Here is a 15,095-nt window from a genome sequence, read left to right as displayed (position 1 = left end):
GGCATTCGAGGGCGAAGTAGTAATGTAGTAATCCTTGTGGGGCTAGAGGATCGCACGCGCCTCAATATAATGCGGACGGTCTTCCACTCTTTAGATTCAGAAGCGGTAGTCAATTAAGCTAATGGTCCCTCCCGGCTGTCGCAATACTGCATTTACGGACCGTTGGCCCTGGGTTGATATTCGTATAATAGTGGACCTCATACACAAGTAGCACTAACTCATCTTGCGTATGGGATCGGGGATAGTGAGCGAGTACGCGATACGGGACCAATGTTGTCGTAAGATGCTATAGGAGGGAGTGGGGCTGTGAGGACACCTCGGGCTTCTAGTTCAGTCGGCGTAAGAGCAATTTCTTCGTCCATCTTTAACCACGAATCTCTTTCCGGGCGCGACGGTCGTCCTAATTCGCCTCCGGCATGGCCTGGCGCACTTTGCTGGCCAGAACACTTTTTCCGTCGCACAACTCTTAGAGACCCATATATCGTCGGCGCATTCGCTACGAAGGTAGAAACGAACATTTGTACTGATGCCCAAAGACTGCGCGTGGTTTGGGAAGAGTTTTCGGTGAAGATGAGGACCAGCCGAATTATTGTGATGACGATACAGAATGTCCCTAGCGCGAATAGACTATACAGGGAAACGTATTCGGATACGCTTCGTTTCCTCAAACATATTAGAGGGTAAGCGATGGAGAGGAGTAAAAGGTCGATCACAATGTTCGCGACACCTTGGATAAGTAGTTGGACATAGGCGCGTACGCAATATCCCGGGTCGGGATCAACCTGCCAGTACAGATCAATCGGACGGCACTCGAGGAAGGTTGCCAAGACGATGGCAATAAAGGTGAGGACTACAGCGGCCCATGAAATCTTTGTAAGTCGGTCTGCCCAGGTTATTCCGGCTGTGATTCGAGAGTAAAATAGGAGTAGTAGACAAATTTGAAGCCAGAGAGCGGCGGTAAGAAGTACCCTAGCCAGGAGAACTAAGATACTGCCAGTTTTCAAGCGGTTCGTGTCGCTGTGATCGGTTGATTGGGCATGGTGTAGAACGTCGTTCGCGGTTCCGAATTTCAGGTAAAAGTTATTGGTGATAATTCTACCAATGATTACCACCATCGACAACACCACAAGGAATAAACTCCAGTCGAGAGGCTCGCGACGCCATCGAGAGATGATCAACCGAGAAAGTAGAATGACGACCGATAGTGCCGCGCAGGCATACCCGACGTGCTGGGCCTCTTGAGAATCGTAAACCATCTTGGGCAGGCTCTAATAAGCATATGTCAAGCAACCCGATGGTGAGACATGCTTCCCTTCGGCGAACCCGCGGGGTAGTACGTTCCTATGCCAAGATCAAGAAAACATGAGGAAGATACTCGTCGGGAGGAAGGCGAAGAACTAAGTTACGGAAATCTGGGGGTTGGATGAAAAAAATAGGATACACTACTTCATGGCGACTAAGCTTCTCCGCATGAACACAGATGGAGACGAGTTATTAACGGCATTAAATTGGTGTCGTTTCGACAAAATTCGAACAGGCACGAACAGGCGGGCAACTCCACTGCAAGAGAGCCGGTCTCGCGACTAACATGTTAGTCTTATTAGTATATAATGGCGCCGTTGGGCGTGAACAAGATGGGATAAGTTCCCCTTGTCCGACCCATAGCGTCGGGGCCCCGGGGGCGAAAAGGATTCTATTCCGTGCTCCGCCTTGTAAGCTAGATCGTACCTAAGATTCGAAGCTCGGTCTGGGAACATGAAGGAATCCTTCAACCCACCCGGGGTATTGATTCACGCCAGCCTTCATCGCTGATGGTGTCCTATCGTAGACGCTGATTGGGACACGACACATCCAACTGCATGAGGCGGTCTGTGGGCTAAGTTCACGTCAGCAATAAATGCAGAAGAAGAGGAAAGAAAAGAATTTGGCTATCTATATACAAATCACATGGTGAGCAAGAGTTGGCGGCAGGCTGTAAGAAAAAGAAGAAAAAAAAGCAAATGCAACGCTAACTCCCCAGACCCAGGTACCTTAGGTAGGTAGAGGTGGTACATACCTAGGTACTGTCACGATCGCTGCACATCATCCACTAAATTATACCTAGGTACCCTTACAACGCCCCCTGCACTCCATACCCGGGGATGGGTAGCCAAAGCTTTGTCAAATCTAGGCGTCACGTATGCTGGTATTTACCTACCTAGGTAAACAAAGCTTTGTTACACGGCGATATAGAAATAAGTTCGACTTATTAATCTACTAAACACCTCAGTATCGATTATCTCAACCCTTAAAATAAATTCGTTATTCATACCCAGAGTTGACCTATAGAAGTAGAAGCCTTAGCATTTACCGGTTTATTTAGCGAGTAAGCTAATAGCCAGCTAGCGCCGCTTAGCCTCAGCCCTCTCATACCTAAAGACCCGTTTTAATGCCTAAGCAGCTCGAATTCAAAACCTGATACTTTAGGCTCTACGTCGTCAGGGATTATATTATAGAACGGCGGACTCGGCTTTTTGTATTTGAAAAATGATGAGACTCAAATTGAATTTATTTGGGATGATGAGAATGTATTTCTCGCAACGTCACATAAATGTGAGCTTTCAAGGGATTTGATTTCGCCTTCGGCTCACATCAACGGTGCTTCTGCGTAATATCAGCCATAATGTCATAGTTACCTACCTCGAAATTATGAGGGTAGTAGCTCATTGGTTGGTATCGCAGGGGAGAGAAAGTGTATGGTATGTGTCCCGTGCTAGTCCTAATTAGCTACCTGAGTCTTCCACTGCTTCCTCTAAGAGCCTTGTGACAGCCTCAATCCCCCAGCACTAAGTCACATAAGAGGCCGAATTAAGAAGAAATACTTCGAGTGAGTAGCACGTCCTTCCAGTCATTGATGGGGCCCCAAGGTATCCTGGGAAATGCTTCGTAGACCTTAACAAATGAGCCTTGAGGTACATCCCAATCGATCCTCGTGATGAATACCCCTTGTAGACAGGATTGCGCACCCAATACCGTCCACGATGTATCATAGGGCAAATTCATAGGCCCAATACTCTTAGTTTGACATCGAGTTCAGAAGGTTCCATGACCGGAGAAACCTGTGATTGAACCAACCAAACTAAGATAGAAATGCTCGACCAGTAGTGCCGAGTAAGTAGGTGACACACACGTAACCGCGATGATACTGTCTGTATACCTCAGTTAACCAATCAATGCTGCTGTGTGATGGTAGATAAGAACTCAGTTCTCCCCCTAAAGTCTGCTGGACGGGATGCCAGATTTTCGACTTCGACTTCGACTTCAACTTCAATTTCAATTTCAAGCATTTTACACAAAGAACTCACAGTTTCTCAAAACCAAGGCCTAATAGAACAGCATAAAAGTACGCCATTTACGCCATTGGAAAGACCGTGGCTAACCGTGCATAGGATGCCTGTCCAGCTTGCTCAGCCGTGGAAGAAATGGTACCAGCCAAATAACAATTATCAGAAGCCGACTCATTTCGTCGTGCCTATTATGGCCGCTGGCAATACCGCACCTCTGAAGCTCTCCGGAGGAAACAGCAACTTAGGCCAGCCGAAGCCTAAGCCAGAGAGAAGTGAGCATGAGATGAAGGATGAGAATTAGATGGTGTGTAGGTTGGGGTGGCGGATAAGCTCAATCACGCAATGCGGCGTGGGGGTGGTATTAATCACGGTCGCAAACAGGATGTGGCCGGTGGCGATCACAGGCTTTTACTTTTTATTAGTATAACTGCCGAATGATTCCCAACTATTTTCAACCGGGAGTTGATAGTAAGGGAAGAGAAACAGTCAATTTTGAGTAGTCGTCTTATGCGATATCCCGAGCTATGAGCCTTCACTGATAGTGATATTTGAACACTCTTTTCGGTTCACATCTTTAATACTTGCACTTTGGACCTGAAAATTCCTTATAACCCATGTGCCACCTAAATAAGTACATATGGCCCGTAACTAGACAAATATCCCGCCATACTTACCCAAGTACCTAGATATATGTATAGCTCAAGTGAGCTATAGTCTCATTGCAGAGGCGCATATCAGAGTAATGAAATAAAACAACTAAACAGGGCATGTTAATGAATGAGTCTTGATACTTATGTATTGGCGACGAGAACTTACACCGGTACAAATAAAAGGCAAGCCTTTCCATGGATCTTGTAATCCAATACCGACGCCAAGTAAATTCTGAATTAGTGGCTCTCCTATTAGCATGCCAATTTGTTCGATAAGAAATACGGCGCTGTAAAGGGTACCCGTGCGCTTGGAGTCGATCCATGATGTGATAAGTGACAGAAGCGTCGAGCGGGCACCGAATCCGAGAGCGTAAATCATCGTTGCTAATTACGGTGAGAAAAGCTAAGCAAATGACAAAACGACATAAAACCGACCTGTAATTAAAAAGGCTGAGGTTGTGGCAAAACCAAGGAGTAGCGACCCGGTAAAAAGCAATGATAAACTGATCTCAACAATCCTCAGATTCAGAATTTGATTTGTAAGTGTCAAGTGTCTGCTGATCATGCTAACGAGGGCAGGCATAATGATAAAGAAAATAATTAGGTTGACAAATGCGACTTCACTGATGAGACCGTTTGTCTGTGGTAAAAATTAGGATGAAGATCAAAATGCATGAGGCACCAACTTGCCCTTGAAAGCTTCCAACCGAATCGGGCGGATGCATATTGCGTCAGAGCGCGTAGAGAGATGCCCCTAAGTGTGCCAATAAGGAAGATCGCTACCGCCAATCGCATATTACGGCTTGAGAAGATGAATATGAGAAGTCGATATTGGTCGATAGAGGCCCACAGAATCGTGCGAAGGACGTCAGCTTGTTCTGGCAGGGAATCGACATTCGAAGTCCGCTCGGAATAGATAGGCGCGGGTGTTGGCTCTGAAGTTGAACGGCTCTCTGGCATAATGGCAAGGATAGGAAAAGCCAGCAATAGTAACGAATAGTTTATAATAAAAGGAAGCCAGAGTGAGATGTCGGCAGTAACGGAAGCAATCGGGGGCCCTATAAGCTCACTGAAAATAAAACAGGAATAAAAATGGTACAGGCCTCGAGTTCTGTGAAAACGAGCTCGATAAGAATTCACTCGGTTAGATATATGTTGTTCCTGGGGCATACCTGGTCTCTTCATTGCACGCTTTTGCGATCATGGTCGCAAGTAGCATTTCAGCAGCATATCTACCTCCCCCTACGAGTAGGAAGATGGAGGACGCCCATACTAGCTTTACAGGAAGTACAGGGTTTGTTACTGTAGCATTTTCATTTAACTTCCTAGAAAACGAATAGGTTCAGAGTTCTTACCGACAACCAACGTCCACGATAGACTCATTAACATGCCCACTATAATAAACATGAATACTCTTCGCTGATCCCGATAGTCAGCGATACGCCCTATGGGTAACGCGACAAGAATGGCTATCGATGCATCAGCATGAACTTTGAACGTGGGCCAATAAGCTATACCAGCAATCGTCTCGAAAGATGCCATCCATCCTCGGACTTCAGCTAATATCTTTTGAACAGGTGGTATCTTGCAAAGATCGGATTGCGGAATGTTTCCTCCGTAGTATTCGAAGCACACAGCATTCTCTAAAACCGACACCATAGGCACAGTCGTAATCATCACAGCCAGCTCGCATATAAGCTCAAGCGCAATGCAATACTTAAAGCCTGGAGAAAAGCCTAACCAAATGTTCGCAATCTGGTACAATCTCCGATCGTTTCGGACCCCAACGGTAGTCGGCGGTACTGAATCGAGGAGCGGTTCATTTTCCTGCTCCATTACTGAGTCGTAGCGTTAGCATACTGTTAGGTGATGAACTTGGAGGGATCGTGAGCAAAGTCGGTACCTTCTTCGAACACTGTGCCGCTGCGATCGCCTTCAAGAGGAGCGATGGCTGGAGGCATTCTAGTATTGCTATGCCTTAGCTTATCAGATAGATCACATCACAAATGACAGTTTAAGGAGTTGAAAGTTCTAGGTTGCTTTTTTCGTGTCAGTAATGTACCCAAGCCCGCGTGAGCATTCCAAGTTCGCCTGGCATAGCCCCGCGTCGGACATAAAGTAAAGCAAACTCCCGCTGTATTTCTGCATTTTCATCATCTCAAACTACATACTAGTACCTAACCCTATGTACTTGCTGACTGGAAGTACTGGACGAGTCGGGCAAAAACAACACCAGCTGCCTGTCATTAATCGCCACAAATCCCACGCGATTCTAGAATTCTCATTTATACGTTGAAGGGATAAGCCTCGATGACTGGATGCCTTGTTCATTTACGTTCGGCGCCAAGCCACCCGGCGCGTCTGCCCGGTCGACTCCCAACTCCCCTATACAAGTTAACGGGGCTGCCCAGGACATAGCCTTCGTCCGTTTGCCCGCTACGTATAATTCCAATTCTTGTTGATACTACCACGAAGAATGAATTCCCAGATCACGGCCCCCTTTCCAGCCTCGTCCGGTGACCCGTCTCGACGATTACCTTATGTAGACTATATTCGGTCGTGCTATCGGAATGACCCGGAGGCGTTTAGCTACTATGAAGAACTTGTCGATTATATCGAGAAAATCACGAAGAAATCTTCCAATTTGTGTGAGGAAAGGCCAAGGGTATTCGAAGCCCAGTCGGTTATGTCTCCCATATCATATCCGGCTCTGTTTCCATTCGATCCCTTGGAATGGTCCGCTCACTCGGAGAAACCGCGCATAGTGATGTTAGAGGGATTTCCATCCCCCGATGCTGTTCTGCAGCTGGCTTATAGATGGAACCTGCGCCCAGAATTCTTCATAGGGCACATCTTTGGCAGCCAAAACAGCCAACGTGGGTTCTACAGCATCCCGACTTTGCCCTCGAGACAAGAGAACATCATACGCATCCACTTCAGCAGTTTGGTTAAATCCTTGGCCGAAGGGACCGGCCTAGCTTCGTACCTGGAGAAGAAGTCGGAGGTGGAAGAAGCCTGTCGGCAGTATGAAAAACGACTCCTTAGCGGGGATCGATACGGCGTGACTAGATATCGGGAAATTCATCAGCATGATACATACTACTGTAGCGTAGAACATATCACATCCTTCACGGTCGTTGTGAACAAATCGTCATGGGTCGGTGAGTACAGCCTCTCGACAAATGGAAATTCCATAGTCACACTGACGACGTGTCCCCCTTTCAGCAGTTTATCTCACGGATCAGGGCAAATCCCTCCTCGAAGACGTCCCCCTCCCTTGGTCAACATATCACGGTGGCGCCGCCTCACTCAAAAGTGGAACCGCAGTCGGTACTGTTCCAATCGTCCCATACAACGCCCCCATCACCCCCAAACCCTTCGAGTACCACCACGCGGCCCGAAATACGTCCCCCTCATCCTCCCCCTCTCTCCCCCCAGAAAACACCAATAACCACAACCGAAGTGGTTGCTCCTCCTCAGCCGCATCTTTCGGGCAGCTTCATCCACCACGGAATATCGTCGTCCACGACGAAATCGACATGCGTCTCCTATCCGAAGACCCCTTTTACTTGCTGGCTTGCCTATTCACAACTTCTGCGCTTTCTTTCGTTCAGCTCCTCAACTATCTTTCCGTAAGCGTCTCCGAGTGTCGCAGTACCGAAATTTCCCTCCTGAACGTCAAACTCGAGCGCCTGCGCCACTGCGTCAGAATCATCCATCGTGTTGAGTCTGCCCTCGATGAGAACATGCACTGGATAATTCAAGGCGGCTGTGCCTCGTGGCCTCGAGTGCGCCCCGGAACGGATACTGCTGCACGAAAAGCGGCTCTACAGACGAGGCTGCGAACTGACCACGAGGCGCTACATCAACGGTGCATTATAATGAGGCAGGAGTGCGATTCTGCGATGTTGTTCCTTGTGGACTACTCGCAGTTGCTCTGTGGAGAAAGAGGCATCGCGCAGGAGGGCGAGGTCCATGGATTGAATAAGCTAGCCTCGTTTTTCGTGCCGTTAGCATTTGTCGCGACGTTGTTTGGTATGAATGTGAAAGAACTGCAGGGGAATTCCGTATCGTTATGGACGTTTGTAACAGTAGCGGTTGTGGTTTCGGCGGCAACGTATGCTACCATATTTTGGCCTACGGTACGGCATTGGTTGAGCATGACGCGGAGAAAAATGGGGTTGAAAGGGAAGAGGGCTCCGCAGACAAGAGATGTTGATGCTTAACGACCGTCATTTGGGTAATACACTGCCTACTATGGAAGTAAGCCGTGTCGTTTATCGTCTCGCCTTTAGAGGCTTCTTTATTTCATCCCGTTTCTGATCTAGGAATATACGCTTTCTCGAATAAGACGTCTCAGATCACTACGCAGAATTTAGTTGTACCATGTCCACTTGGGCATGGAGTGACTAAGTCACTGCGGTGAAATTCTTCATGGATCTTTTGGATTGCCCTTCTTTTAGATTCATACGTTGTGGGGCTGTCGATGGTTGTTGACCCGACATTCCTTGAATTATTAGCAAGGGGGTACATGTAGCGACCAGTCTGGATGCTTGTGGGCCACGAGGCCTTCTTAAACGCTTCGGTTGCGAGTTTGATCAACATTAGATCACTCCCTATATACCTTCTAGTTAATCGTAATTCCGTAGTTTTCTCCGCGTTATATTCGTACCTTTCGCCCCAATCATCGTGCTGGCTATAGGCCGGACTTCATCCCTTCCACTAATTCTAGAGTTGTATGGCATCTGAGCAACTAGGCATGCATTAGTCCTGCTGCAGCCGAGAATTGAGAGCACATGCGACCTACATGGTAGTACGAGTTGAGGAGCGTGTAGAATGGGTGATATGAATTTTTCTGCGATCGTAGGGAAAGTCCCAGCCGGTCTAAGGCCAATGTCAGAGTAGAAGCCAAAGCGAACTAGATTCATCTTACGGGTTTAGGTCGTCGCGGTACTCCGGGTCGGGTTCTCCGTAGGGCATAATAAGAATGGCACTGGAAAGAGTTTTCGGATCCGGCCCCATGAAATTCTCACTGAACCAATTTCGGAAGACTTCGAGTTCTTTCAGGTAAGTCTCGTACTCTTCGAAAGTGACTTGTTCTCCAACACCCCTAATTCATTCATCAATAATAACACTGATAGCACAGCAAGACACAGCGCACTGACCATCGGAAACGCACAACAGGGCTAATGAATGCATCCTTGCCAAACTTTGCTTTATAATGGTCGCGAAACTGGTCAAAACCATGATAATAATCATAACATAATGCCCAAAACGCGCTCTATTTTCATTTAGCAACGTAAAAGCAAAGTATGGGGGAACTTGCCTTTTCGGTATATTTTAACAACGGCACGCCCTGGACTACATTCGGAGGATTCCTGTTCCACTCTTCCACAAAACTAAAAGGAGTGCGTTGAATACCCAAGAAGTTCTCAAGGATACTAACGAATTCTTCTGTGAGGGCTTGTTGCTTTGGGTTAGCAAGGGGATAAAATTCGCGAGGGTAAAGTATCTTAGAAGGAAATCCGGAGAATGTCTGATGGATATTCTCGAATGTATGTAGCGCGATGTAGTAAAGATCGTCTAGATTGCGACCGAATTGGCCCACGGTATCAAACATCCTATTCCAATTGTCAATTAAGAGTTTCTAAGCAATTTGAAGAACCACGCACGGCGAATTAGCCGGTATTCCCTTCATCGATGTACTCCCGAAGCTAGGGCGCAAAGAAAAGAGCCCACTACAGGGCGCAGGTGCCCGCACACTTCCAGCAGCTGTGCCATAAGATATTTAGTACGGATGTAGGGTAAGATAGGTTTAAGGCACGGTCATACAGTCACCGGCAATGGAGAAATCTAGCCATTCATAGCCAGCTAGAGAAGTACCAGCGCCCGTGGAGCTACTCGAGGGACTTTGATAGCGATCTCCACGCGGGTTGACAGGGCAATGAAAGTCAATCCATTGGCTCGTAGGCTCTTCCGGCGATGCGAAAGATGTCATCTTAGTCTTCCCCACAATCACTGCTCCGAGTCTAATAAGCTTCTGAGTATATTCGGCACTCTCATCATCTGGATCGTACAACTCGGTCCAAGGTCTGCTCATCATAGTTAATTGAGTGCCTTCAAGGCGGAATATGTCCTTTATTCCCATCCGTGATCCTGCAAGAGGTTTTTCTGAGCTTGGCTTGGCATAAAGGCGACTTGGAACGGCGATATATCTCCAGAGTCCGCTCGGGCTGACTAAGGGGAGCACGAGGTACCTAAGATAGTTAGAGCAAATACAAGATGAGCAGGGGAGCATAATAACTTCTTTGGATTCAAAACGTTCTCAGGTACTACACTAAAAATGAAGCTATCCAGTTCATCTTCGTACAAGCGGTATGCCTGGCAGATACAGCCCTGGGAAAGGAAGTACGGCCCCGGAGGAAGAACATCTTGCAAGGAGCATGGGGTTGTATGGTATACAGCAGAGAAGCGCCCGGAAGTTTTGAAATGAGCAAGGAGTTTAGATGAAATGCTGTTTATAGTGCTCTGCAAAATAATGGTGTTTCCGAAGGACTGTGTGTAGACATCATCCACAGTAGCAAAGCGATTGATGAGAGCAGACACCTCGTCAACTGAAGATATAGCATCACTAGTGATAACTACAGCGGGAATCAAGTGGGAGTACGGTAATAACTTGGTGATTTTGGCCTTTTTTTATTGCGGAGATTAGTTATAACCCCGCGTAAGTTCCCCGTGGGCAGATATAGTAAACTCACCAGGGGCTGCGGATGGACCAGGTAGGGGATATTGTCTATGATCGGAAATGAGAAAGTATTAGAAGTCATGATGGGATTCTTGCAAGTTAACATTGCTATAGAGATCCATATTAACATCTTCAGTGACATCTAGATTGGGGCATTACGAAGTATATGTACCTAGTATACCTACATGGGTACTTAGGTACATACCTGAAACTCCGTGGGTGTGAAACATTTAAACCGGTGAGCGATGGCTTGCAGTATAACTAGAAATGAGAAATGATACCCCCGCGTGGGGCGGGACAGATAATCAGGTAAGGGGTGACAATGTGTCCCCTCCTATCTGATTAAAAAGACACTTTTGATATTCGCTTTTGCACGTTATAGAGTGACAGGCGAATCGATGCTCATACTCCTTTAGCCTACCGACGTCCATTTGGTTTATAGTTGTTCAGCTGATCAACTTTCAAAATGATGTTGTATTGCGACTGTAAGACGATCCCAACGGTAAAAGAAGGCCAAATGCCACATAGGAAGCGAAGAGCGTGGTTGGATTTTTAAGACTCGGAGAAAAATTACAGAGTACTCTAGAAAAGCTCATAGGCGCCCTTGTCTAACAACTATCAATACCGGACATGACTCCCCTGCCAGTCGTCTATGATGGAGTCCAACAACCAGCGTTAGAGTAAGAACTTATACAGATAAATGTAATTCCTCAAATACTGAATACTATACACTGTAGCATTGTTTCCATACCGGCGCTCCCGACGTTAGCACCACAATATAAGCCAAGGGTCCACAACCAATGGCTTCGTCAAGTTCTCAGCCATCAGATCCCGCATGCGCGGATTATGGCATTTCAGTATGGGCTTACTAGAGAGGAAAGCGACGGTAAAGACGGTATATCGTCGTGGAAGATGCTGTTGGAACATGCAATAGCCTTGCTATTGGGTCTTACAATGCGGCGAGAAGGCGTTGAGCAGAGGCCGATTATCTTTGTCTGCCATAGTTTCGGTGCTTTCATTCTCAAAAAGGTATGCATCACTTTTATAGTTAGCAGCTCGTGTAATTTGACAGCCCGGACAGGCTCTTCTCGTTGCAAAAGAACAGTACCAGTTCCGTTACATCCTAGAAAGTACGGGCGGCGTCGTCTTTCTTGGCTGCCTTCACGATGAGAGTAACCCGCACTTCGAAGACCTCTGTATTAAATGCGCGGCCGTCGAATTTGGAACGATTAAGAAAACGGAACTATTGAAGAAGTCAAATGATTGGTATGCTATGAAAGAGGTCATGGAGCAGTTCCGGACCTTAAGCGCACCGTTTCAAGTTCGTGGCTTCTTCGAACTCAGGCCGACCATGTATCAGGCTGGCCGGTTTTCCGTCGTGAGAAAGTCCGAATGCGTCAGTACCTAAGCTACTCTTTCAATCTTAATTATTCCACATACTGACCCTGTACTACCCCTTCAGCTGTGCCCGAGACATGTCTCATCATTAGGTTGGGAAAATGAGGAAATAATTGGGGTCGAGGCGAACCATGAACAAATCATAACTTACCCCCATAGGAGTGATGAGCAGTTCTTTGATATCTTCATGTCCACACTCGAGGATTTGGTTGATAGTATCTGCCCGGCCTCCACCCGACGTACCTTTCCCAGCTCCGAAGAACCTTCCGAGCTTTCCACGCCTTGGGAAGTGTTCCATAGTGTTTCCCCAAGCGCCTCCCATCTGAGCATCCTTTCAGGTTAGTATTTCTATCCGATAGTCGTCAACATAAGTTCTAACGGACTTTATAGACGCCCAAGTTCGAGAGTCGTTATTAGGCCTTAGCATCAAAAGCCAGACCGTGCCGGGGGCGATTATTCCTTGTTTTGTTACAACTCCTTATGAGAAGAACCCAGAGTTTGTCGGTAGAGATGATATTCTTGAAAAGATCCACCACGCACTTGCACCAACCGACGACGCTACACATAGACTCAACACGTTCGTCTTAGCAGGTCTCGGCGGTTTAGGCAAGACCCAAATTGCCATCGAATATGCATTTCGCTACCGCGACATCTATCCTGTTGTTCTATTGGCACACGCCGACGGAGAGGCTAAATTGGCTGAGAGCTATTCTCACTTTGCCCAAGAACTCGGACTCGCTAGTGATAAGAAGCTAAGCCCGGAGGCTACGAAACAGGCTGTGAAAGAATGCCTGGCTACTCTCGGTAAATAAAGCCCATTCTACAATAATACACCTAGGTAGATATTAACTTACCAAAATTAGACGTCGATTGGCTCATGATTATCGACAATGCCGATGGAGAGGACAAGGAAGCCCTATTCAAGGAGTATCTTCCCGAAGGCGACCGCGGAGCCGTTCTTATTACCACTCGCGATCTTCGCCTAATTGCGCAGAAGGGTGGCATTGAGCTTAAAGTATTAGATAAAGAAAGTGCTGTTAACCTTCTAATAGCTATGTCGCGTTTCAATGGCGACAAGCTGGACGATGACGAACGAATCGAAGAGCTCGACGCTGCAGTTAACATTGTTAGGCGGATCGATTATTTACCATTAGCCATCATGCACGCTGCAAATCTAATTATTTCGGATTCCTGTACATTTTCAGAATTTTCTGAGGCGTATAACAACCGTGAATTGATCCAGGACTGTGAAGAAGTTCGCTTGATCAATCAGTCCAACGGTTCAACATATCGTTACTCACTTCGAACCGTCTGGAACATGAACTTTGACCGCCTAGAAGCTGGACCCCGAAGCTTGATAAAGATGTTGTCTTACATGGACCCTGATCGAGTCCAACTACGTCATCTGACTGAAGGCGTAGAGAAAGCGAAAGATCCAGTACTAGATTTTATGGACAGTGCTTATAAAAGAAACAAGTTGAAAACGCACCTCTTGCGAAGCTCACTTGTAACCCAGAGCGAGAAACACAAGGAACTTCGGATGCATCGACTAGTACAAGCATCGTGCCACCTACGAATGGACCTTGCCGAGCGTCGTCAGAGCTTTCAAAATGCAATCACGATTATCAAATACTGCTGGCCAGTCCCTCCGAGGTCAGCCATTTACGACCCATCACTATGGGATGCGCAGCAAGCTCTTTTACCACATGTGCAGTCTTTATGCGCGCATTACGTCGCATCTTGTAAGGAAGGGAACCCTCTCATTCCTCAAGAAGCGGCGAACTGGGATTTTGCGGCAATTCTGTATGAAGCTGGATGGTAGGACTCTAAAAAGCCTGGTTTGGGTTCTATGCTAATCTACTGAAGGTACTGCTACGAAAGGGCGCTTCTTGGTTCTATCAATGGGCTCCTATTGCCTGCCGAAGAGTATTGTCTCCTCCACCTTGACGAAGGCGGCGGCTACCGTATTCTAGCTGATGTCTACGGTGGCCTTGGGTCGCTTCATACCGAGTCGAACATGTTCTACGAAGCCCATAATAGCTTCCGCAAAGAATGGGGCTACCTCGAACGTGCGTTTGAAACCGGCGAGCTCGAACGACCAAGTATATGGGAAGTCTTTGGTCTCGCACGTCTTGCCAATGGTCTTCATGGATTGAACCGATATAAAGAAGCAGAAGAATATTACTGCCGAGCACTAAAAGCATGGGATGGCTTACCTGGAGATCGCACGGTGTACACGACAAATCTGGGGACGTGTTTGTGGCTACAGGGTCGGTTGGATGATGCCGAGAAGAGGCTCCGACCGCTGGTTAAGGATAAAGATGATGCAACAAACTTCAGGTATAGCCGTTAACAACTTTCTAAAAGATATACAAAGAGCTGACAGTCCACAGAACCGGATATGCGCTTCTGGCCCTAGGGAATGTCCAAATTAGCCAGGCAATCGCTCTGACCGAAGAGGGCAAGAAGAAAGAGTCTGAGGCTAAATATGAAGAGGCTATGGAGACGCACTTGCAGTCCCTCAAGCTGTATACTCTCACAATTGGGCCTAAACACCACCGGACGGCAGACACCTACCATAAGGTTGGCTGGCATTTCCATCGTCGCAACAACTACGATGCAGCATTGTGAGTACCTACCTAAGGAGCACCGTTTGATCACCCCGCTAATAGTCGAGAAGATCAATGCTTGAGAAAGCATTGGAGATTTACATGATGAATCCCGAGCATCTAAAGAACGAAATAGCTCGGACAAGGTACAAGAGGGGATGCTTATACCAAGACATGGGAGAACGTCAACGAGGCACTGAGGAGATCCGCGAAGCAGAAAAGATGAGAAGAGAAATTATTGGGCCCGAGAATTGGAAACCTGCAGGGGGAGAAGAGGATTTCGACGCGATAGTACAGTTTTGGAGTAGATGAATTCCTGGTGCTATGTTTTCATATGTATTTAATGACTGTATCCCTTATGACTGAT

The 15,095-nt window shown here is 47.1% G+C and overlaps 5 protein-coding genes across 5 annotated transcripts; 2 read left to right on the top strand and 3 right to left on the bottom strand.

Moving 5' to 3' along the window:
- Positions 1-42: 42 nt before the first annotated feature.
- On the bottom strand, positions 43-1,950 carry F4822DRAFT_106230 (uncharacterized protein). The gene is made up of 3 exons (XM_051452394.1): positions 1,729-1,950; positions 1,447-1,583; positions 43-1,341 (listed from the first exon to the last, which is right to left on the bottom strand). The coding sequence occupies exon 3, from the start codon at positions 1,254-1,256 to the stop codon at positions 219-221; it is 1,038 nt and encodes a 345-aa protein (XP_051317599.1). The 5' UTR covers positions 1,257-1,341; positions 1,447-1,583; positions 1,729-1,950; the 3' UTR covers positions 43-218.
- Positions 1,951-3,609: 1,659 nt separating this feature from the next.
- On the bottom strand, positions 3,610-6,194 carry F4822DRAFT_106113 (uncharacterized protein). The gene is made up of 8 exons (XM_051452393.1): positions 5,880-6,194; positions 5,494-5,814; positions 5,332-5,445; positions 5,149-5,278; positions 4,667-5,087; positions 4,412-4,616; positions 4,143-4,360; positions 3,610-4,082 (listed from the first exon to the last, which is right to left on the bottom strand). The coding sequence occupies exons 1-8, from the start codon at positions 5,935-5,937 to the stop codon at positions 4,035-4,037; spliced, it is 1,515 nt and encodes a 504-aa protein (XP_051317598.1). The 5' UTR covers positions 5,938-6,194; the 3' UTR covers positions 3,610-4,034.
- F4822DRAFT_106251 (uncharacterized protein) lies at positions 5,874-8,394 on the top strand. The gene is made up of 2 exons (XM_051452395.1): positions 5,874-7,137; positions 7,202-8,394. Exons 1-2 carry the CDS (start codon positions 6,453-6,455, stop codon positions 8,200-8,202), a joined length of 1,686 nt encoding a protein of 561 aa, XP_051317597.1. The 5' UTR covers positions 5,874-6,452; the 3' UTR covers positions 8,203-8,394.
- Positions 7,663-10,803, bottom strand: F4822DRAFT_441071 (putative amidase; the record flags this gene model as incomplete). Its single annotated transcript, XM_051462824.1, has 10 exons — positions 7,663-8,592; positions 8,649-8,729; positions 8,784-8,860; positions 8,910-9,086; positions 9,142-9,257; positions 9,342-9,597; positions 9,649-9,748; positions 9,809-10,233; positions 10,281-10,666; positions 10,735-10,803. 10 exons carry the CDS (start codon positions 10,801-10,803, stop codon positions 8,333-8,335), a joined length of 1,947 nt encoding a protein of 648 aa, XP_051317596.1. The 3' UTR covers positions 7,663-8,332.
- A 449-nt stretch (positions 10,804-11,252) lies between these two features.
- F4822DRAFT_106017 (uncharacterized protein) lies at positions 11,253-15,073 on the top strand. The gene is made up of 9 exons (XM_051452391.1): positions 11,253-11,401; positions 11,459-11,750; positions 11,803-12,117; positions 12,184-12,457; positions 12,510-12,923; positions 12,983-13,937; positions 13,986-14,459; positions 14,513-14,746; positions 14,800-15,073. Exons 1-9 carry the CDS (start codon positions 11,352-11,354, stop codon positions 15,038-15,040), a joined length of 3,249 nt encoding a protein of 1,082 aa, XP_051317595.1. The 5' UTR covers positions 11,253-11,351; the 3' UTR covers positions 15,041-15,073.
- Positions 15,074-15,095: the final 22 nt, after the last annotated feature.

This window comes from Hypoxylon trugodes, assembly GCF_022578975.1.
Source record: "Hypoxylon trugodes strain CBS 135444 unplaced genomic scaffold F4822scaffold_2, whole genome shotgun sequence".
Classification (NCBI taxonomy): domain Eukaryota; kingdom Fungi; phylum Ascomycota; class Sordariomycetes; order Xylariales; family Hypoxylaceae; genus Hypoxylon; species Hypoxylon trugodes.
The sequence above is the reverse complement of the archived record's forward strand: the minus strand, read 5'-3'. Positions and strand labels throughout refer to the sequence as shown.

Excerpts from the sequence above, each read along its gene's own strand:
- F4822DRAFT_106230 (XM_051452394.1), bottom strand. The coding sequence starts at position 1,256 with ATGGTTTACGATTCTCAAGAGGCCCAGCACGTCGGGTATGCCTGCGCG.
- F4822DRAFT_106113 (XM_051452393.1), bottom strand. The coding sequence starts at position 5,937 with ATGCCTCCAGCCATCGCTCCTCTTGAAGGCGATCGCAGCGGCACAGTG. Across the intron at positions 4,617-4,666 it reads TCGGTTGGAAGCTTTCAAGG|ACAAACGGTCTCATCAGTGA; the intron begins GCAAGTTGGTGC and ends TTTTTACCACAG. Across the intron at positions 4,083-4,142 it reads TGCCTTTTATTTGTACCGGT|TTGTTTTATTTCATTACTCT; the intron begins GTAAGTTCTCGT and ends TGCCCTGTTTAG.
- F4822DRAFT_106251 (XM_051452395.1), top strand. The coding sequence starts at position 6,453 with ATGAATTCCCAGATCACGGCCCCCTTTCCAGCCTCGTCCGGTGACCCG. Across the intron at positions 7,138-7,201 it reads GAACAAATCGTCATGGGTCG|CAGTTTATCTCACGGATCAG; the intron begins GTGAGTACAGCC and ends TCCCCCTTTCAG.
- F4822DRAFT_106017 (XM_051452391.1), top strand. The coding sequence starts at position 11,352 with ATGACTCCCCTGCCAGTCGTCTATGATGGAGTCCAACAACCAGCGTTA. Across the intron at positions 11,751-11,802 it reads GTGCTTTCATTCTCAAAAAG|GCTCTTCTCGTTGCAAAAGA; the intron begins GTATGCATCACT and ends CAGCCCGGACAG. Across the intron at positions 12,458-12,509 it reads CCATCTGAGCATCCTTTCAG|ACGCCCAAGTTCGAGAGTCG; the intron begins GTTAGTATTTCT and ends CGGACTTTATAG.